The 21,101-nt window shown below is 38.1% G+C and overlaps 1 protein-coding gene and 1 long non-coding RNA gene across 9 annotated transcripts in view; both read right to left on the minus strand.

Annotated features, from left to right (window-relative positions):
* Positions 1-10,505, minus strand: part of LOC137154128 (uncharacterized) — a 47,269-nt gene extending 36,764 nt beyond the window's left edge. For 2 of the 3 annotated variants that reach the window (XR_010920089.1, XR_010920088.1), the window contains exons 1-2: positions 10,008-10,505; positions 8,377-8,447 (exon numbers count right to left, since the gene is read on the minus strand). This is a non-coding gene — a long non-coding RNA (uncharacterized lncRNA). Of the gene's footprint in view, positions 1-5,561; positions 6,686-8,376; positions 8,448-10,007 lie in introns of those variants that run through there. The other variant, XR_010920087.1, reaches the window with a different exon arrangement.
* A 5,076-nt stretch (positions 10,506-15,581) lies between these two features.
* The window catches only part of PMS1 (PMS1 homolog 1, mismatch repair system component), an 87,495-nt gene continuing 81,975 nt past the window's right edge, over positions 15,582-21,101 (minus strand). For 3 of the 6 annotated variants that reach the window (XM_067549020.1, XM_067549021.1, XM_067549022.1), the window contains exons 12-13: positions 16,444-16,604; positions 15,582-16,017 (exon numbers count right to left, since the gene is read on the minus strand). In XM_067549020.1, coding sequence (XP_067405121.1) covers positions 15,853-16,017; positions 16,444-16,604 — 326 coding nt within the window. In that variant the 3' untranslated portion in view covers positions 15,582-15,852. Of the gene's footprint in view, positions 16,018-16,443; positions 16,605-21,101 lie in introns of those variants that run through there. The other 3 variants (XR_010919832.1, XM_067549023.1, XM_067549024.1) reach the window with 3 other exon arrangements.

Raw genomic sequence — 21,101 nt, forward strand, 5'->3', positions numbered from 1 at the left:
AGCTTGTTTTCATTTATATTGGAATTAGCTGGCTCCGAAACAAAATACCAATAGGCCACAAAGGATCTGTTAAGGCTATTGCAGCCAGAGGGATTGTCATGACTTCTTCTAACTAGGTTAGCTCTCTTCTGCACAACAGGAGACTATCAAAGATATTTGTGGTGCCTGAGTGAAATACCAAGGTACAACAGATTAGGAGAGTTTGCTACTAATTCTGTCTAGTTGGAGAGGCTTTCTGACCCTGCTGAAAGAGCTGTGCAATCCAACCATATAAGAGCAGGCACACCCATTCCTGAAATAGGCAGTCTATTTAATGGGATTAAATGGACTGACCAAAGCTTTTTCATTTGCAGGATCAGCACTTTTGTTCTATTTTGGGGAAGGAACATAGATACTGAAGATCTTCTTTTTACAAGCTATATAACATGACCTGTTCATACTCTGTATCATGTATTAACAACAATTATATGCTATGACAAGTTTACTTAATTGTTTTCTGTTTCAACCACAGTTATACTATATTAACTTCATCATTCTGAAAACACATCATTCTGAAAATGGACTTCTTAATAAAAGGTAAAAAATGTATTGTCCAATTGGTTAAAAGTGAACAAATGGGGCCATATATCTTAACACCTGGAAAAACTCAGAGCATGCCCAGCTGGCTGCTAGCTGGTCACACATTCCTAAGTTTACAATTACTACCAGTGTTCTCAAATCAGGCTCATTGACAAACAGTTGCAGATGGCTAAGATGCTTATGTATGGAAATAGCTTTACTCAGCAAAATCTTAGAAAAATAGTGCATCAATAGAAGCATTTGTATAGGGAAATATCAGAGTATTAGTACAGCAGTTTTCTAGTGTTGTCCACACACTGGTTGCAGCATATAAAATGAAAACATATTTTGTGTCATATGTCATGTACAAGATAACCTGTATTTTTTCTCTGCTCACTTTAAGTCCACCTGTGTGGAAATACAGAAGTGGAAATGCTTAAAGTGAGGAAGGGAAGAGAACAAGAGCAAGAACACCTTCCTAACTTTTAGTAATGATATTAACCACATAGCATACCTATGCTCACAATGACTTTGTAAACTCACAGTTTTCTTTGAAAGTGCACTACTCCCATTTAAGATTTCTTAAAGGCAGTATCCTTGAAGGCAGTGTGAGATGGCTCTCTTCTTATGGTACGTGGTCTTCAATGATTGATGGAGGTTGGCTGTTGGCACTAGAATTTTTTTTTCAGCATTAAAGAATACAACACACTGGATTTAATGGTTAGAGCGGGGAAACAGCAGCCACTAATTTGCTATGTGAATGTTTACATCTCTGTGCCTCAAAGTTTGTCCACATGGGGAATTCATGGAAAAGTTAGTGTAAAATAACTAAGATGTGAATTTAAAGCACAATGGCTATTCATCACTAACTCCGCTTGTGGACACACTTATTCCACACTAAGTGCCTTTTTGCAGTTTAGATTAATCCACTTTGGATTCAGCAATAGCTGTTCCATACTAGCTATTCTGGACTTTCCCTCCTTGTAGACAAGCCTCAGTTTAACTACTTGTTAAATGAGTGTAATATTACTTACCTAGCTCGTACAGGTTTGTGATACTTAATGTTTTTAAAAGTTTGACATGCATGGATGAAAAACGCTAGATACCATAATAGAAAAGAACCATCATTGCATACTCTGTGTAACTAATTTGAGAGTAGTGTAACATTGTGTTTTCTTCCCTGCTCGGTAATTAATTTGAAAAATTGAATAAAAATTAGTTGTTTGAACAAACAAACAAACAAACAAACAAACAAACAAACAAAATATTGTGCCTACTGCAGCAATTAGGAAGTTTGCACAATGGGAAATTATTCTATTCTCACTATTTATAGAAATGACTATATGCAAAATAGAAGTTTAAAAAATGCATTTGACAATTCTCATTCATCTGCTGGTGGAAGCCATCTTACTAAAAAAGTCATGCTATTTGTGACACTGGCGTTGTGGGAACACAGTTATGAAAAGTGGTATATCGCTTTTCATCAAGTTTAAATACTGAGACAAATAAAAAATTGACTATTAAGTTTTAAACATAAAAGGAAGAAGAATAACTGAATTATCACACATCTGATTAAGTGTAAAGGATGCTAGAAATTGATTTGGCAATAATTATTAGATATCACTTTTCATCAAGATGGCTATAACTAGCCATTAGAACAGAAACATCCATTGAAATTAAATAAAAATCCAGATCTCTAAATATCTAAACCACTTAATGAATGTCCTGATAAGAAAACAATCTGATTGTTTTTCTTCCATAACAGAGCACATAACATTTATACTCTACTAAGTTTGATCATAAAAAGTTAATTGTACACTTTAAGTAAAGAAATTATAGAGCAAAGACAGCAGAAACAAACAGTATTCTGCTGTCTCCTGCACAAGAGTCTCATCAGAATTAGTACAGATTAACAGATGATCATCTTCATACATGTGATCAAAAAGACCAAAGGTCACCATGGTTTTAATTTACCACATGCTATAAAATTAATATCTTAAATGGACTTAACATCCATTTTTCAGATATCATGCATACCTTGAAGTCAGCAAATCACAAATCAGATTACACATTACTCACTGTAAACTCCTATTAATATTCTGACCCAACACAGCACATAGTATAGAAGAGCTCACTAGAACTTTAAGCCTTCTGTTTCATTGGGCCTGCTATTGCACTCCTTTACACAGGCAAACTCTCAGTGGAGATGATAGGAATTTTGCGAGGATAAAATCAGCCCCACTATTCATGACAGTACTGATAATTCACACTGTACTCCTTACTTACTACTACTTTGTGCCAGCAATTTATAAACTCCAAACGTTAACTTCAGTTATCAAACACTGGTTTCATTCTGGTAAAGGAACTGAAATTCTATGACAAATTTAAACTTCTAGTTCCCTGATTTTCTAGTAAGCTTTTCTGATATTACTTTATTCAGCCTGCAACTCCATCTGCGATGCTAATTCTAAATAAGTCTGATGAACTGTAAATGACTTCTGTTTATATAAATAGAACATAACAAGCTATTAAATCTTCCTTATAACAAACTGTGCTATGCCAAAATAGTTGCTCTGGATTTTTGAAGAGCAATTGAAAAGCTGGTGTTGATAATCAACCAGCAACCTGGTAAAATAATTATGGTTGCAACATTTTTTTTTTCAAATTAGTCTTTTCCTTAAATAATACACTTAATTTTATTCCTCTTTTTCCTTCTACATTCCACTTAAGTAAAAAGAGCAAAATAATAAAATGTATTAGTACCCAAAAACTTTCATTAGTGTATGTTATGTACCTAGTTTAGGATTTCAATACAGGAGTTTCTTACTATACATAGATATGCACATAGCAATCTAACATAGAAATGGTAAGGGTTGGTATATAAAGAACAACATAACTAAATAGTACATAACCTTTAAAGAACTAAGGTGGTGTAACAAGAAACTAAATATTTATAATCTCTAGAGAAAAGGCGAGAAAATAATGCATCCACAATTTACAATAGTTAACGTGTCTAATGGGTAAAGCAGAGTAGTGAGCAACTGGAGGCCTGTTTCCTCTGCCTTCTCTCTCCCGCCCTCCCCCCACTCTGAATTTGACTGGGATGTGTCAGCCTAGGAAAGTCTCTTGCTTACTCTGTTTTTCAGTTTTCCTATTAAAAAAATGGGAATAATGATCAAATCTTGATATCATATCATCTTTGTACAATATACAAGCGAACTTGGTAATGTAAAGCACATTGAGAACCTTGGATGAAAATTGCTAAATAAAGTGTTATTTACTATTTTATTGTTAGGCATACATTCAGTTTTCCTTGCACTATAATACATGATCTACTTATCAGAAATGGGCTGAAACTGGAACTTGAAATCCAAATCTCTCTGAATTTCAAGAGATGTCAGGGGCTAAGATTTGGATTAAAAATCTACATTTACAGTTTTGATTTTGGGTTGGAGGTGTCCTATTTTCTGGTTCTGGTTCAGATGCAGCAGAAAGTTCACAAAAACAGTCATTCAAGAGATTTCAGCTCAAAATGACAAAAAACACCACAAAATTTCAATTTGTCTTCTGCAATGTCTGTCATTTTTAACTGAAAACTTTTAAGACAGAATCCTTGCCCTGGTTTAGCATTTAATCTGAACCCAGCTGAAAACTAATGCAGTTCTGGATCTGAACATCTTTTCAGACTTATCTCCAGTTGTTATTCTTAATGAAACATATTTAGTTCATATACCACCATGTGTCAAATTCTGATTATTTGTAGACAGAGGCAAATATGTGATTCATGTGGTGTTGCTTTATTGATCAGTATGCTACAAATGAATGGTGAAGGTGTGCAGTGTTCAACAGGGCTATAGTTATCCAAATAACTAAGTAAACAAGCAAGGTATTTGTGAATGATTGTAAGACAGACATAAAAATGGCTGCAGCTGCATGGTTCTAGGAAAGATTTACAGCCTGAAACCCTAACTGTAAATACTGGAGATTTTGAGAGTAGAGCTCTCTTACCAGTGACATCTCCATTACATCTTAAGTATCTTCAAAATTTGTCTGTCCAAACACAGAGTTATTGAGTTCCTGCACTGCAGGATGCAAATCATTGTGTGATTACTATATAAAGCACTTTGATGTGAACTGCAAAAATGAATCTGTGCCTGAAGAAGAATGAATGAATTAAAATTATGGGGCTAGATTGCATCTTCAAGCCACTGACCAAGTTTGGGGGTGTGACGTTTTTGCTCAGCAGAAACTCTGGAAGGCATTGGGGCTCAGGCAAAGAAAATATCTCCAGGAGTGCTTGGAGTGTACATAGTAGCAGGAGTTGCTATACACGTTAGCAGAGTGCAGCATGCATTCCCCTAGGACAGCCGAGCTCTTCCAGTTAGGAAAGAGCTTCCAGCAATCTTCAAACAAGCATTTGTCCTTTACTCAAGAAACCATTCTTGGGACACTGATAATCTTGCCAATTATTGTCTTGAACTTTTTTCCTGGAGAGAGGAGATTGCTACTAAACAGCTTGGGCATCATCTGAAATTTTAAGATGTCTTTGACAACTTTCAGTCTGGTTTTCAACTTGTGTATGGTAAAAAGTGCATTGGTCTCATTGGGTCATTCTCTTCTGTTTGAGATGGACAATGATCAAGTGTCCATGAACATTCTTTTAAATCTGTCAGCAGCTTTTGATAAATTCACAATCAGGTTTTCTTCAATTAGTTGTAGATCACCTGTTATTCTGAATTTAACATCTCAATCATACCACCACTTAATAAAATTCAGTAAATGATTATTTCTAAATGTAGAATTTAGATTATGTTGCAATGATATCATCTAAACCAATGTCGTTAGTGATCAATCCTGACAATGTTAGAGAGAGAAGATCATGAGGATATGTTCTTTTGAAACTGTCTTCTATTCATCTTTCCTTAGTAATACCCAATTATTTTCAGATGATCCAATATACAGAGTATTCAGGTTAAAAAATAAGAGCGAACATTTGCTTCTCTCTCTCTTTTTTTTAATATCACAAACAGGTAATTTTATGTTACTTGGCATCATACAATCCCCTCATAATGGGTTTTCTAGGGCATTAAAATGCATAAAAAACTTCTTGTATGTCCAGGTTTTTAAAAATTTGTATGTACTTTAACAACACTATAATTATTTGAGAAACAAAAGAATAAATCCATATGTATTTAATACAATATGCTGTGTTCACAATAATACATTCACCTTATGAAAAAAAATTAAATACATATTTTAAATTTAAATAGTGAAGCATGAAAGATTTATGATCTGAAGAATGTTTTAAAAATGCAGTGATTCAATTAATGTAGAGTTTCTGCAGGCATGAATGAACAATTTGACCTGGGTTTGAACACAATATTTTAATAATGCAGCTGCCATATTCGTTGGTCTCTACATTTCCTGGAAGCTAATCTGCTAAACAAGTTACAGTATTAATCTGCTGTGTTTCCGTTCTCTGAGTGCTGATTTGGTAATGCTCCACAGTTGCATGACATTACATTAAAACTCTACTCTTTTTTTAAATGTTGAAAACACCTACAAATCCTCCAAAGTTAAACAAATAAAAATGTCTTTATAGATTACATGTTCAGTTGAAAGCAGACTAGTGTTTGAATTGCAGCTGATTGTAATGAAGCTCCAATCCAATTTGATTAATACTATAATCTCTAAAATATTACACAGTAAAGCCCATGCAGTTTTAAAAAGGCAAGCACTACAATTGGGTGGTTTCTTTTACAAGAGACTGATCTGATCACAGCATAGCCAAAATAAAGGCACTGTATATTTCAGCACATCAGTAACTGAATCTTTATCATGAATCATTTACAAAAATTAGATGAACTATTATACTGAGATTAGATAAATTAACATTGCACAGAATTACCCATTAGATACAAGTAATCCAAGACACACACACACACACACACACACTTATTTGTACTGACATAAAGGCCCATTCTATATTTAGTATTATTTCCATACAGTCAAAGATAATCAAAACTTGAAATTTTGGACCTGATCCAGCCTGTTCCAGAGAAGTTTTATGGAGGACACCCGTTGACTTCAAAATGAGTTTGCATATAGAAGGTTTGCAGGATTGGCCCTAAAAATGTAATAATCTTTTCTTATGAGTGTAGATTTGTTTCATAAAAGAGTAAATTTCAAAAATATATAGATATAATTGATTGGTTAAAACCAAGTTCAGGATCTGATCCTTCAAACATTTACACACGTGAATAATTTGGTAATTTTACTCATGTGAGTAACCTGAGCCAATAGAGTCATGAATAAAGTTATTCATATGTGTAAGTAATACAGGACCGGGCCCTCGGAGTGTAAAAACACTAAAATAACAGATAAACATTTTAGAACTTAAAATATATTCATATCCAGAAAAGAGAAATTAACTAAGAAATTCTATAATTGTAAATGACAGCAGCAATACAGTGAATATTTCATCCTAAATTGTGAGAATGTTCAGTAGTGGAAGATAGGATTAACATATTGCTTTAAAACATTCCATTACTTTCTGCATCTGTTTACTGATAATAAAAGAAACAGCTGTTCTAAACATAACATTCTAACAGGTGTAAACTGTTCATTTGAGATTTTAAATAGGAATTATATTCCATTTCCCATTTTGCTATTTTGAAATTATATTCTAAATACTATTCCTATTATTTTAAACAATTAACTTATATTTATTTAACTTTTTGTATCAATGACCAAACACATATGGAGTTAGCTTACTTCTAGTTTTGCGCAAAAGATTCTGTTCTTATACAGTACGCATCCTGAACTAATTATGCCAGATGTTTTCCATAAAACGTTTGGTCACACAATTAAGCAGCTTTGCTTTAGCAACTGTTCTATATCAAATTTACTGCAGAAAAGCATCATAATTATGAAGTAACACTGTATCAAATTCACAGCACTAATATCTCACCGTGTTTAGTAAAGCTATGAATGATAATGGAGCTTGAAATTGTGTATTTATCTTAAGTAAGTCCTCCAAATCATCTGCAACCATGTTTTGCTTCATTCAAAACCATTAACAAAAGATTTAATATTTTCATATTTAAATTCTCAATAATTTTAGATATGATATACATAACACTTAAACATAACAAAAAAGCCATGTCTGGTAGCTTTCCTTCTACAAAACATTGTATGGTCTATACATTTATTACAACCCAGTCAGTAACCCCATCTGATCAATGCTTGGATATAAATTAAACAAACCAGACTGAAATCCTTTGTATTTGTATGTTAAATATTGCTATATATTTGGAAAATTATTTCAGAATTGTGTATTTTTAAAGACGCTGCACTTATAAAAAAAATGCATCAACTATCAAGGGCCAGATGTGCAACCCTTACTCATATCAGTGAGCACTTACACAAGTAGAAGCAACATGTACCTAGAAACTCAGATTGAACTACTTGTGTAAGCGGTCACACCAAGATGAGAATGCTTGTGTAAATCCTAGCCAACATGCAATCTAGTGTTAAATAGTGAAACCCCTTTAAAAATATGACTAAAAACCCAGTTCTACAAGTATCTATCACATAAGGCTTATCACTACCCGTGATTTGGCATTGCTCATGGAAATAAGCAATACACCTGTTTATGTTTACAGTATTACTCCGGAAATTTTTCTCCCTTTGTTCTCCACCTACAAAAAAAGAATAAGCCCAAAGTTCTTCTTTTCCTAAAATAACATTTTTCAAATAATTTTAAAAAAAAAGTTTCCTTTCACAAACATGCTAATTATATAAATCAGTAAACATTACCTTGACAGCTTCACATTTACACACACAAGGACAAGAATGACCTCTCTCTTCTTCCTCTCAATAAGATTCTTCTATAGTTAAAAAGAAAATGTTAGTATTTTTTGTATAAAAATACTTTCTACACTTGAGCTCTGTAGATACTTGATCTGGAACTACATCATTGCCAGACTCGACCAGACAGTGGTACATCTAGTCCTGCAATCTGTCACCAGCAATGGCCGGTACCAGATGCTTCAGAACGTGCAAGGCTTCTTGAAAGCAAAAACTGCTTTCTAAATGATCATGCTGTTGATCAATGTGGGCATATTTTGGAGAAAATCACTGGAAGAATCATCCATGATACCATATTTGAAGATGAAAAAGGAAAGATCAGTTAGGATGAAAGATATTGTGGCTCACCCAATGCCAAACTCAGATTATATGCTGTGCATTTATCCATTCTAACTGTAAAAAAAAAAACACCAACCAAACAAAAAAAACCCCCACAACCAGCCAGTAGAGGGCAACACAAATACTAGAAGTCCAATGTTAAATGTCCAGCATTTTACAGATGTGATAGAAATTGATCTGTGGATGATGGTGAATAATGTGTACCAGCTTGACAACTCTATAAACACGGTGCACTTGCAATTTACTATACACATTTCATCATTATCTTGTTGCATTGACAACATTAAAAACTCTGAAAGACGAGTTAGGCAACAAATATTAATCAAGTCTGACATGACACTGGTATCGGAAAGTAAATTAGAAGAAGGTGAATTGGTTTAAAATATTAGTAAACATTTTATAAATAAGTATGCTTTCTAAAAATTAAAATGCTTTAGCATTAATAGAATCTGTTTGTGGAAGAGTCTCTTAAGGGAAGCAGTGGAAGGCATGTGACTTGGGACAATTAGAAACAGATTGTAAGGGCACCACTGAATGTAGTGTAAAGAACAATATTGTACTGGTAGACACATGGACTAGAAGACCAAATACGTTTTTTTCCCCACTCAATTTTTATGACTAATATGTTAATACTGTACACAATGGACATTACTAGTATCCTAGAACTCAAATAGTTACTAAGTACCCTGAGGGAAATCCCCATTCTTCAGCCATCTGAAAGCATCAGCTAATGAAAGTGCCCTACAAATTCTGTGGGATAGCAGTCCCTGAAACAAATAAGCTAATGAAGAGGAATAGAATAATTCCCAGATTCTTGGCAAGCACCTGCAAGCCAGGTTCTTCTTGTTCACCTGGGAGCCATGGAGAATGACATTAATCTTGATTTATGTGATTTTTTTTCACAGCTTTGTGCAGGAATGGGACAAACTGAAGGTCAAACTAAAGGTTTGATTAAAGCACCAGGGAACAGATAGACTAGTACAGCATCTATTACAGCTCTTCCTTCTATATACCTACCACCTGGAGAAAGGAGTGAAATTCCTGTTCTCCCTTCTGTACAGCAGGTCTCTTTTTGGCAGCTTCACTAGTGCACTAGAAAGTGAAAATGTGTTTATGTAGTAGGCACGCTCCTGAGTGGAACTATCAATAGTTCAGTCAGTTTGCTACATGGAAAACCTGCCTTCAAATGCCCTACAGTATATTTTTCCTATGCTCAGATTAAGGAACACCACTTTTCTTACCATAGTCACAGGACACTCTATCCGCTGCTGGGTGGTGTCCACTGTGAGTGATTTTAGGGATCATCTCTGCTCAGTTCACACCCCCTTCTGTCTCTTCCACTATGTGCAGCTCTCTTCCACTCACAGTCACAGCACTTCACAACTTGGCTTTCTGACCAGGTCACATTGTGATTCTCCCTGGGGTAAGGAGAGCTCTTCAGAGTCTTTCTGCTCAAGCAGCAACAGGAAGTCCTCATGTCTGCTGCCCATCCTGACCCTGTCACTCCTGCAGCCAGGTTGTCTTCTAATTCACTGTCCCAAGCAGTACCACTGCAAGGGTTGGTGGGAGGACCCAGGCCTGCCCTCTACTCTGGGTTCCAGTCCAAGGCCTGTAGCAAGCAATCAAGGTCTGCAGCTGCACTCACCATACTGCTCTAGCCCCTGGATTACTTCCTGTCATATTTCTCCTTTCAGACGCCCTGTCCCTCCACTTACTCTACAGAGCAAGACTACAGATTTCTTCACTGCTAGCCCCCAAAGTTATTGCCAGCTCCCTGGCTTTATAGAAACCACCCCGCCTATTCCTTCACAGGTGAGCTTTCTAATCAAGGCTCGCACACAAGGTAAATCTCCCTCATTTGCCACTTAATTGGCTGATTGGCCCCACCTGGCCTAATTCAGCTCTCACAGGGTAGGTATGGGGAATACACCTCATCACACATCTGCTTCTTCAGGTAGATGACAAGTGTTGTGTAAATAAAGTATTACAGTAAAATACAGCAAGCACTTTCCCAGAGACCCATATAACCCTGCTTTTTAGGATGCTTACATCAAGAGCTGCATCTGCTCTTTCAATTGCTTTCTTGGTATAATTATGGAGGCAAACTGGCTTCTCCAAATAAGGAGGCTTGTATCTTTGATTAACATGATAATTTAAGACTCACAGATGTGCCCCTCACTTTTTTCTTTTGCAGCCTTCCTTAATAGTAGGAAAATAGCAAGCAAAATCTGTTTATGACCTAATGTTCCCTCTTTTTTAAGAAGCTCTGCTATCAGGACATGCAGAGAACCAACCAGGTGCCCAACAAGTCTTGCAGGATTATGGAGGTGAAAACTAATATCGTGCTCTCTATTCTAAAGTTATTTTTTATTATTTGTAATGTGGTACTGCCTATGGACCCAATCAGAATCAAGGCCCTGTTATGCTAGGCATTGCACATGCAGATTTAAAAAAAACAAACAAACATTCCCTGCCCTGAAGAGCTTACAATAAAAGATCAGAAAGCTGATCCCAATGGTAACTGTGACAATACCACATTATTTTCTGTTTTAAATGTAAGAAAATACTACCCTCAATAAATAGTGACTTTTAAACCACCACACATGGTTGAGATTAGCTGACAAGAGTAATATATAATACTCCCTAAGAGGCTGTTTAATGAGGAAATTTGAGAGACACATCACTCTACAAAGGTATGAGTGACTTCCAGATGCAAGTGGCCACTGATAAACCCATCTTTGGTTTGTACCCGATGTAATTATTGCCATTTCTGAGAGGGAGCCAGTATGCTGTACTTTGTTCCGACTTTTGTGTAGGAAAACCCAGAACTGGGAGAATTCCAGTGCTTGGAAACAGCCTCTAAAAGTAGGGTAAATCATCTGGACCTTTTAAGCCTTTACCTCAGGAAAAGGCAACCAATCAACCAAACCATTTCCCAGTACCATTAAAAGTGAAATGGAAATTACCTAAAGCACTTACATGGTTCCCATCATTAGTATCACAGGACCTCACAATCTTTAATATATTTATCTTCATAATACCTCTGTGATGCATTGTTGTATGGCAGCCAAACATCACCTGTAGGGCAATACTTTCATAGTGTATGGATTATATTCTCCTGACTAATGTGTACTTTAAATGTCAATGATTTGTTAAATATCGACACCATTATATTTGTGTATGTATATGCTTATGTATGTTTGTTGTAAGGATCTGATGGATCTCTGAATGATATTCAAATTGTGTATGAATCAATTCAAATAACAAGTATGCAAATTCCTGAAACCTTAATCATCAATTAACAATAATAGTTGATACCTTAATCAACTATGTGCAGATCCTTATTTGGTACATATATAAAAATACCAGTATCTTTAACTGTAATTTGTATTGTTTTATATTTTGAAAAGCAAACAACATAACAGTCCAGTAATCACTGAGTTCTGCATGTTTTATGGGTTACAAGTAGCTGAATAAAGCTGGTAAATATATTTGTTTAAACTGTACCAAACTCCAAAAATCTGTAGTCTGGTTCAAATGGCAGGGAGAAGTCTCCCTTTCCCAGATTGCGTCTGGTTTTCCTGTTCCTTCCCCTATCCCTAGGGACTGCTGTTCAGAGCCTAGCAGTCTGTACTCAGGGAAGAGTACAAACAAAGCTGTATTTTCCTTTCCTGTACATAGAAACACCGTGGTTCTCCACCCATCTGCCATTTATGAGGTCTGCCAACTCTCTCCGGACTCCTCATACACCCACCTCATCTTCATTTTAAAGACTCATGTCTCCTGGGTCCAGTGATATTTATGGTCAGTATATTTGAGTGTAGTTTCTAAATACCATTTTTCTTTCCTTCCCCCTGGGCCTCTCTCTAACTTGGATTAAGTTTACTTTTCTAAACCATCCCTCTAATGTCTCCCCCATCCCTGTTCCTCTTATTCTTTCCTATCTACTTCATCCAAGTCCAACCTTTCCAGCCCCATTCTTTTTTTTCCTCCCATATGTCTACTCATCATGTAACCTTTCTATCTCCTTTCACAATACCTCTACCCTGGGGTCCTTCTCTTCTTGGGTTTGCCCCACACCTCACTCTCCTGGCTACTCCCCTCTGTTTTTCCCTCTCCTGGGCCTGCTCCATGTTCTTCCCACCCAACCCATCTCCTTCCCTTGCCCTAGCTCCCTGTTCTTCTCTCCTGGTGTCCTCTCCCCACCTTTTGTGGCTTAAATCTCCCATGTCTAACCCCTCCTCCCCGCTTTGGAAGCCTCCATTTTTAGGCACCTCCCAGGGTTTTCCACTCCCACTTCTCCCCCAGACTTTCTGCCTCATACTGTGCATTCATGGCTCTCCAGCTTCCCCCTGCATCTTCAGTGCACTAGCACCTTTACCCTCCAACAGCCCCTCAGCCCACCCCCACCAGCCATTTGTCCCCATCTGTGCCCCCTCAACTGCTGCCTCACACACCTGGGTGGGGGAAGAGGCATTCTCCTGGGTGCTTCGCTCCCATCGGCCTCTGAAGGGAGACAGGTGGAGCCGGCAGGCAGGGGCTGAGGGAAATGCGGTGCGCTGCTGGCTCCATCTGTGGGTGGGAGGTGGAAGGAAGGAAGGCCCACCTCAGAGCTAGGAGCTCTGGCAGCAGCCTCTCATAGCACCCCCTCCCCCGGTCCCCCGCCCAGCAAGGGGCCTGGGCACCCAGAGAGCCCTTGCTGGGCAGAGTAGAGTGGAGCATGTTCCGTTGTCAGGCAGGCTAGGACAATAACAAGTGTCCTGGCAGCTCTGCCTTGGGGTGGGCCAGGAGAGGGCAGAGCTAGGGCAGCAGGGGCAGGACTGGCCTTTCCTGGGGCCAGTGGGAGAGGGGATCACCCTGCTGGCCCCTCTACTAGAGATTAACAATTAAAAGGGTAACAGCTGGAGACCAAGGTGACTGACCCCTTAGAAAAGCCTGAGGTGTGACCAGCAACAGAAACAACAGGCCCCACAGCTGCAGGGCCCTCAAGGGCCAGGACCCATCCAGGAAATTCTCTCTTACCAGGGGGTGAGAGTGGAAGTGGGCTGTAATGCATCCATGAGCAGCACCCACCTGTCAGCAGCAGGGGGCAGGTTCTGTGGCAGTTGGTGGAGGGTTAGTCAAGAGGCAGCGGATGGGGGGTGCGTGAGGGAAGCTGGAACCGCTGCCCCAGAGCTGGCCTTGTGTCTGGAAACTGAAGCCACATCTTCTGCAGCTCTTTAACTGAACCTTCAGCAAAGCAGTTTTTTACTGATGGACCTCTCTTATTGTGAATGGTGACAGTTGCTTTCATAAGGCAGTGCCCACCAACGCCTTCCTCCCATCCCTTTCCTCTGACTCCCAACACTCTTCCCCAACAGCTTCTCTACTTGAACTCTCCCCCTTACATTCACTCCCATTCCTGTACCGCCACTACTTCCTGAAGTTGGCCATGCACAGGTACTAGACAACAGGCAGCATGTCTATGCATGTAGGAAAATGGGGCAGCAGAGGAACCAGCTCATAGCTACTACTCCTTTGCAGTTGCTAAAACCCCACATGCCAGATACTAGCTAATGGAAAGGGATGATGTGGCTACCCAAGTGCTCTTCAACTAAAGAAGCAACACCTGTTTGCATTTACGCCTATAGCCTCCATGCCTGGGTTTCCTTCTGTTTCAATGGGTGTGTGTAACTTGCAGCTCACAGCCCAATAGCAAATGCATCTCTTAGCCATCCTCAGATTTACAATCAAGGTGCAACACTTAGAGACCATATGGTGCAGCTGCTCCCATCTAGATGGAACACTGCATGCTGGCCCCTACATAGGCTACACTTTCATAGTTAATATAGACCAGGTTGAGATCTGCTCTATTCTATGCTAATTCAGAACCATGCTCAGGATCCTGCCAAATTGATGTCAAAGTCTTCAGATGGACAAAGTCCAGGAATCTTGGCTTTAAGTTATTGACAGCAGCAATGCTGAAACCGGAAACGGAGTGTGTGTGAAACTTTATACAAGGATAATATTTAATCCTACCTCCTGTTGAGATTCTCTCTCTTTGTGAGGTATTTATTTCTTTGGTGGTTGTCATCTGCACATGCTGAAATCCAATGTTATATGTTTAGGATGAAATCTGTACACATATGGCATGAGCTGTCAGAATAAGATGCTGAAGGAGTATGGTTCACTACCCAAAGGAAAAATGAGGGCCCACATTCCAAGTACATTGCAATTTGAATCCAGAGCAGTATGGAGAAGTTTTAAAAAAAAAAATCTGGAGCCAAATTTGCAAGTATAGGTGTGTTTGCATTGTGGATTCACAATGCAAAAATATACATATATACAGCTTCAGCCTCTGAAAATCTGATCCTTGGAGGGAATCATGTATAAAGATAAATAAATTAGGTAAAATTTACGATTAATTTTTTTTCTCTCATCTTAATCATGCAAATTTATGCAAAGTCCTCTCATCTTAATCAGCCAAATTTACTGAAGGCAGTGGCGCTATATCAGGTCTGAAACTGGCCCCTTGTTTTTCTTTTATATTTCTTTATTGTTTAGAGATGCAAAGTGGGTGAAGTAACATCTTTTATTGGACCAGTTTCTATTGGTGAAAGAGACATGCTTTCGAGATTCACAGAGCTCTTCTTCAGGTTTGGGAAAGGTAACCAGTGTGTCTATTACTTAGATCAGATTCAGAGATAATGTAGAAAGCAATGTAAGTTACCCCTCAGTAAGAGGCATGAGCCTAAGTAAGGCTAAAGGAGTCTAGAGGTTGTTAGGCATATGTTCAAGAGGCAAAACTATGCAACATGCACTGAAAAAGCACCATGACAGTTGCAATCATTTATTAACTAAATTCTGAATGTGAAAATAAGTTTTTCCAAATAAGCACATTATTCATAGTTTATTTTCAGTTTACGAACAGTAGCTGAACTTTAAAAAACAAAAAACATTGAACTTAAGACAGGGACAAGTTGCTGTATAAAAACTTTGTAGAAAACAGGCTGACAACACAGAGTACAGGTCATAATTAAGGAGAAGAAAAACAAACCCAAACAAAATGTTCCACTTTACTGAATAACTTCCTTGGATTTATGCTTGTTACTTAACTTCTGAAATATCTATTAAGTGATGAAAAAATGGACGACCGTGAACACAGCCTTTATTTTCATTTCCAAGCTGTTGCTTCATCCTGTAAATTGTGTCCTGTACATCCTCTTTTGACAAATACAAGGGTAGCTGCCTAGACATACGCACTGCTTCTCCCTGTGGAGAGGGAAAATTCCAAATTTTATAGTGCTACTTTGTATCATATTAACTGGCGGCTTCAATAAACTGGTCAGGCAATAGCTGGGGTTTATTTTTCTCTTTTTCTCTTTTCGAGTGAGTGATAAATCCTTCTTCTTATTACCAGTATGCTGAACCCCAGCATATAAACTACAACTCTAAGCATAAGTTTTTCAAGACATTTCAAGGTACTATACAAGAAATCAGTTCAGATCACAAAAAGAAAATTAATTTGTGTTGACAATCTGTAGATCATGTTTGTACTTTCTTTTAGGGTCCAATCTTGCAAGATGCTGAGCACTTTTGAACATCTTAGCACCCTTAATTTTATTGACTTCATTGGCTTCACTAGTTTATTAAAAACTAAGATGGCTAATACCTGAAAGCAAACCTGCTATTTCTTACCTCCAAGTAGTTTATCACTTTGAGAGGTCTACACTCATATACTTCCTTTGCATTTTTGTTTATCACAGCATTCAGAATTTCTTTCAAATCTGATATACCATAGAATGGGAGACAATTAGCCATTCCTTCTATTTCCAGCTGGTTTTCTGTAGCTGAAGCTCCTGGCAATGAGAAAAGAATATGTTAGTATTCCTGATATCAATAAATAACATCTATTTTGCATGCTGATTTGATTTATATCCCAGAACATGCCCAGTGAAAATAAAACTGATGTAAAAATGCTTAGTAAACTCATCATTAGAATTCAATACAGCTAAGTCAATTAATTTTGCCTTCCTTGGAATGAATAGCATGACCTCCTCCTGGGTTTCATATTACTCATGTGTCATGAGTGCCTTTTCACACCACATGTGCCTCAGTTTACTTTAGTTCAAATCCCAGTTAAAACTGTTTAAATGCTTATACCACTTTACAGTACTTCCTCCTTGGGCAGGCATTTTAATCCCATAGCTTTTATTAAAACAAGTGAAATTAAAGTTGAATATATAATATTTCAGCTTCTACAATTTGTTTTTATGAACAGTGTGTTGGTGTTAGCTGATATGCAACTGGTTAAAACATTAGTCCAACTCAGATGTCTTTGGGACAGGTCCAACTTCACGGAAATAAAAAGCAGTCTTTCCATTGATTTCTACTACCATAGAAATTGAAGAACTCAAGACCTCACAACTGAACCCTTACGCAGGGCCCTCCGCATCCCTCAAAAAGTTGACACTGCTGCAACTGGACCCCTGAATAGGGACCTCCTGCGCATGTTGCAAAGACCATCCTAATAACGTAACCACACACTCCCTAGCAAAACACAACTCTCCACACCCTGGGAATCCAACCCTTTAAACAAATCCATATACCCATCCTGCTGTCAAATGAACCCCATCCAAGCACCCTCCTTCTATCCCAACATTAAACATCTCTTTTCTTTAGGGATCAACCTTTGCTCACCTTATTTCTCATTCAACAAATCCCCTAAAAATGTCATAAACCCTACTCCTGGTAGTGTCTGTCTTGACCACAAAGGAATGGTGTTCATGATCCCATTCCCCTGTGCTCACTGAATCTGAGGAAATAGAGCACTGAATGGGAAACAGGAAGATAATTCATAATGAAACCCAGTCCAATTCACTGCTGTACTCTAAGTTGTCCAGCGTAACATAATTTTACATAATAGGCTGAATTGGATTTGTTTCTGAAAATCAGCAGAAGTTGGAGACACAGGGTATATCTATACTTTGAGTTGGAGGCATCATCTCCCGTTCAAGGAGACATTCCTCACGCTAGCTCTGATTGAGCTAATGTGCTAAAAACACAGCGTAGCTGTGAAGGTACGAGCAGCAGGAGGACTAGCTGCCCCGAATACATACATACTGTTTCGGACAGGTATGTACTCAACGTGGCTAGCTCCTCCCACCATGGCAGCTGCACTCTATTTTTAGCACACTTGTTTGATTAGAGTATGTCTCCTCAAGCTGGAAATTACACCTTCCAGCTCCAAGTGTAGACATACCATTAGACTGGTACAAACTAGAATAAGGGCTGGTCTAGACTGAAAACTTATATTGGTATAACTATGTCTCTCAGCAGTGTGAAAAGAGACATAGCCACACCAGCCTCACCTCCAGTGTAGACAGAGACAGATTGACTGAAGAATTTTTCTGTTAACCTAGCTCTCGCCTCTCGGGGAGATGGATTAACTATAACGAGGGGAGAAGCCCTCCTGTCACTATAGTGTCTACACTGAAGCACCACAGTGGCGCAGCTGTAGTGTTCTGAGTGTAGACATATCTTGAGTTAAAAGAACTGTGGTGAAGGGTCTTTAAGGTTCCTGATAAAGTCACAAGTTAATATAACAACAAACTGAAAAATTCTACAAGTGGGAGGAAATGTTTACAGTTGAAATCACATAAATGGTCTTCCAGAAGCTGGGAGTGGATGACAGGGGATGGATCTCTTGAGGATTACCTGTTCTGTTCATTCCTTCTGAACTACCTGGCATTGGCCACTGTTGGAAGACAAGATAATGGGCTAGTTGGACCATTGGTCTGACCCAATATGGCCGTTAAGTTCATATTGATCAGATGAGGTTGCCACCCTTTCTTGCACATTACTTGTCTGGTGGTCACTAAATCATAACGAGGGTTGTGTGTGCTGAAAGAAGCAAGCCTAACTATCATGGCTGCCACCTCCACAATCTCCTGAGATCCCAGGATCCACCATGACACCCTTGGACCTTCATCATCCTGATCCTAAGAGATGTCCTGATCAGATCGAGGCAGACAGAGAGAGAATCATTGACATTGCCACCTTCACTCACTTCAGCTAAATCCTGACCATCATTTTGAATGTGATTCCTGTGCCTGTTTTCACCCCCTCTCTTGTGTCATTTTCCTTCCCCATCTTATATTTTCTCTTCCCTAGTTCCTTTTGTCTTCTGTCTTGAAAGAGTCTGGCTTAGACAGTCAAAACTCCATCTTCTGCAACATTGCTGTGTGTCTAACCAGAGAGGCAGCTAAAAGCAATGCCTTAAAATAGTGTGATACTGGTACAAGTTTGCCAGCTCTTAGAGTGGCTGACAAGACCATGTACACCATGCCTTTTTTTATCTCCATCAGGGAAATTGGAAGTGTGAGTCAGTGCAACAGACAGAAGCTGAGTTTTCTATCTTTGCTGTTCTTTTCTCCCCCTTTGTATACATTTGTTTCTTCTTACTGAAAATAAGATCAGACTTCAACAACAACAGCTTCAGCCCCTTTCAGATAACTTTCTCTTTTCCACAATCCATTGAACAGGGGGTTTTCCTTATTAAAGGCTCTATACAGTAAAAGGGAAAGGGGACATGGTATATTGTTAAATTGAAAGCCTTATTTAATGCTTTATATTTCAAACGTTTTAACTGTTTTTCCTTTCTGTATCCCTGATGAAAGGTTACAAAGATTTTTAATGGTAGCTGTTAAAAGAGTAACCAACAATAACTTAACATAAAACTCCCAACCAACCACACATTACTGTTATAACAATAAACAAACGTTTCATTAAAAACTTAGCCCTTGTTGGTCCTGAGACACCCCCTTTCATAACTCAACACCACTCTCCTATGCAAGCATTTAATCTTTGCTACAAGGTGAGAGATACCCAGTCCTTGCCACAAAGTCTGGCTATACATGTAACTAAAACTGCCTGAATGGTTGTTTTTGAATACAAACTATCTAATCATGAGACTTAGACTAGATGTTCAGTGGCACACACAAACAGTAGATCAGTGGCATCCCGTAACTACATGATATTCATATTTTTTCTTGTGGATCCTATCCAAATAATTACAAATATTTTGTCCTTCAATGTATTTGTGAGTGTGGATTTTATTGTGTCTATCTTCAGCATGGCTGCAAGTCCCATAAATTACTTTCGATGAGTGAACTGTTGAACTTAGCTGTAAAAGTAGTTTTGCAATAACCATTTTGACTTTTGAATGTAAGTAATCGAACCAGCTAAGACTCCTAGTGCTCAAATCTCTCTGTGAAAAATTGTCATCAACAGTTACATCCCTACATCCACGTTCTAGATCACCATACAGTGTATTCCTCTTAGACTCGAGCTAAGGCTGATAAGTATGGCTTCAGTGAGCTAGAGATAACAGTGGTAGAAAAAGATGTCCATTCTGACAATTTGGTTGGATTCTGCACCAGAGTGTGATTATGTTTTGTGAACTGAAAAGCAGAATATTGCATACTGATTCATGTATTTTCATCTGTAAAGCTTTTCAGTAACTATTTGGCAACCTCTGAGGAAGCGACAAGACACTTTAACCTCAATTTAGTTATAAACTTTTGACAAAGTATATTTAAAGACATTCTGGAGTATTCAAATATCAGTCTTTAGTTTCCACAAGTGACTTCTGTGAAATAATTTGCAATTTCCAAGGAAAATAATGCAAGTGAGAAAATAATGAATTTTCAACTGACTAAAAATGTGGATTTCTCATTGCTGCCAGTGTCCCTCTACCCTTTCCAAACAAAGCCCTCATGGTGAGCTTTGGAGCATTTTCTCTCACTGGCCATGAAAAACGGCTTCCTTTCAGCTGCCTCACCTAGATCAGGTGACACCATAAAGTTGTTTTTCTTGCACTCAATCTCAAATATATCAAGCTACAAAAAAGAAGAAACGTAGTTATTCAGTGGGCAGTGAAAACAGAGTTCACCATGGGAGCTTTGATCACAAACAAAATAAGAGCTAGGAAGCTGCATCACAGATGTCACATTATAAATTCTGGCTAGTAAGGCTTATGAGATAGCTTATTTGCAACCTGAATGAACAGAGGAGGTAGGAAATCTTTTTTCTACAATGTATGTGTATATCTTTCTGATGTGACTGGATATCCATTTGGAGTGAGGGGAGAAAAGGAGAGAGAAATTGGCTTAATTTTGGATAAAGGAAATTAATTACATTTTTGTTCCCTGTAATATTTTGACTTACAGTGTGTAAATACTTTCATCAATCTTCTAATATCCAATTTATAATAAAGAGCTTCCTGATCTAATAACTGTATATACTCCAGTCATATCTGCTGAATTACCCACACCTTCCTCAGACAAACACTTCCG

The sequence above is a fragment of the Emydura macquarii genome, unplaced genomic scaffold (assembly GCF_026122565.2).
Source record: "Emydura macquarii macquarii isolate MOO-44397 ecotype Brisbane River unplaced genomic scaffold, CSIRO-AGI_Emac_v2 contig_1253, whole genome shotgun sequence".
Taxonomy (NCBI): Eukaryota; Metazoa; Chordata; order Testudines; family Chelidae; genus Emydura; species Emydura macquarii.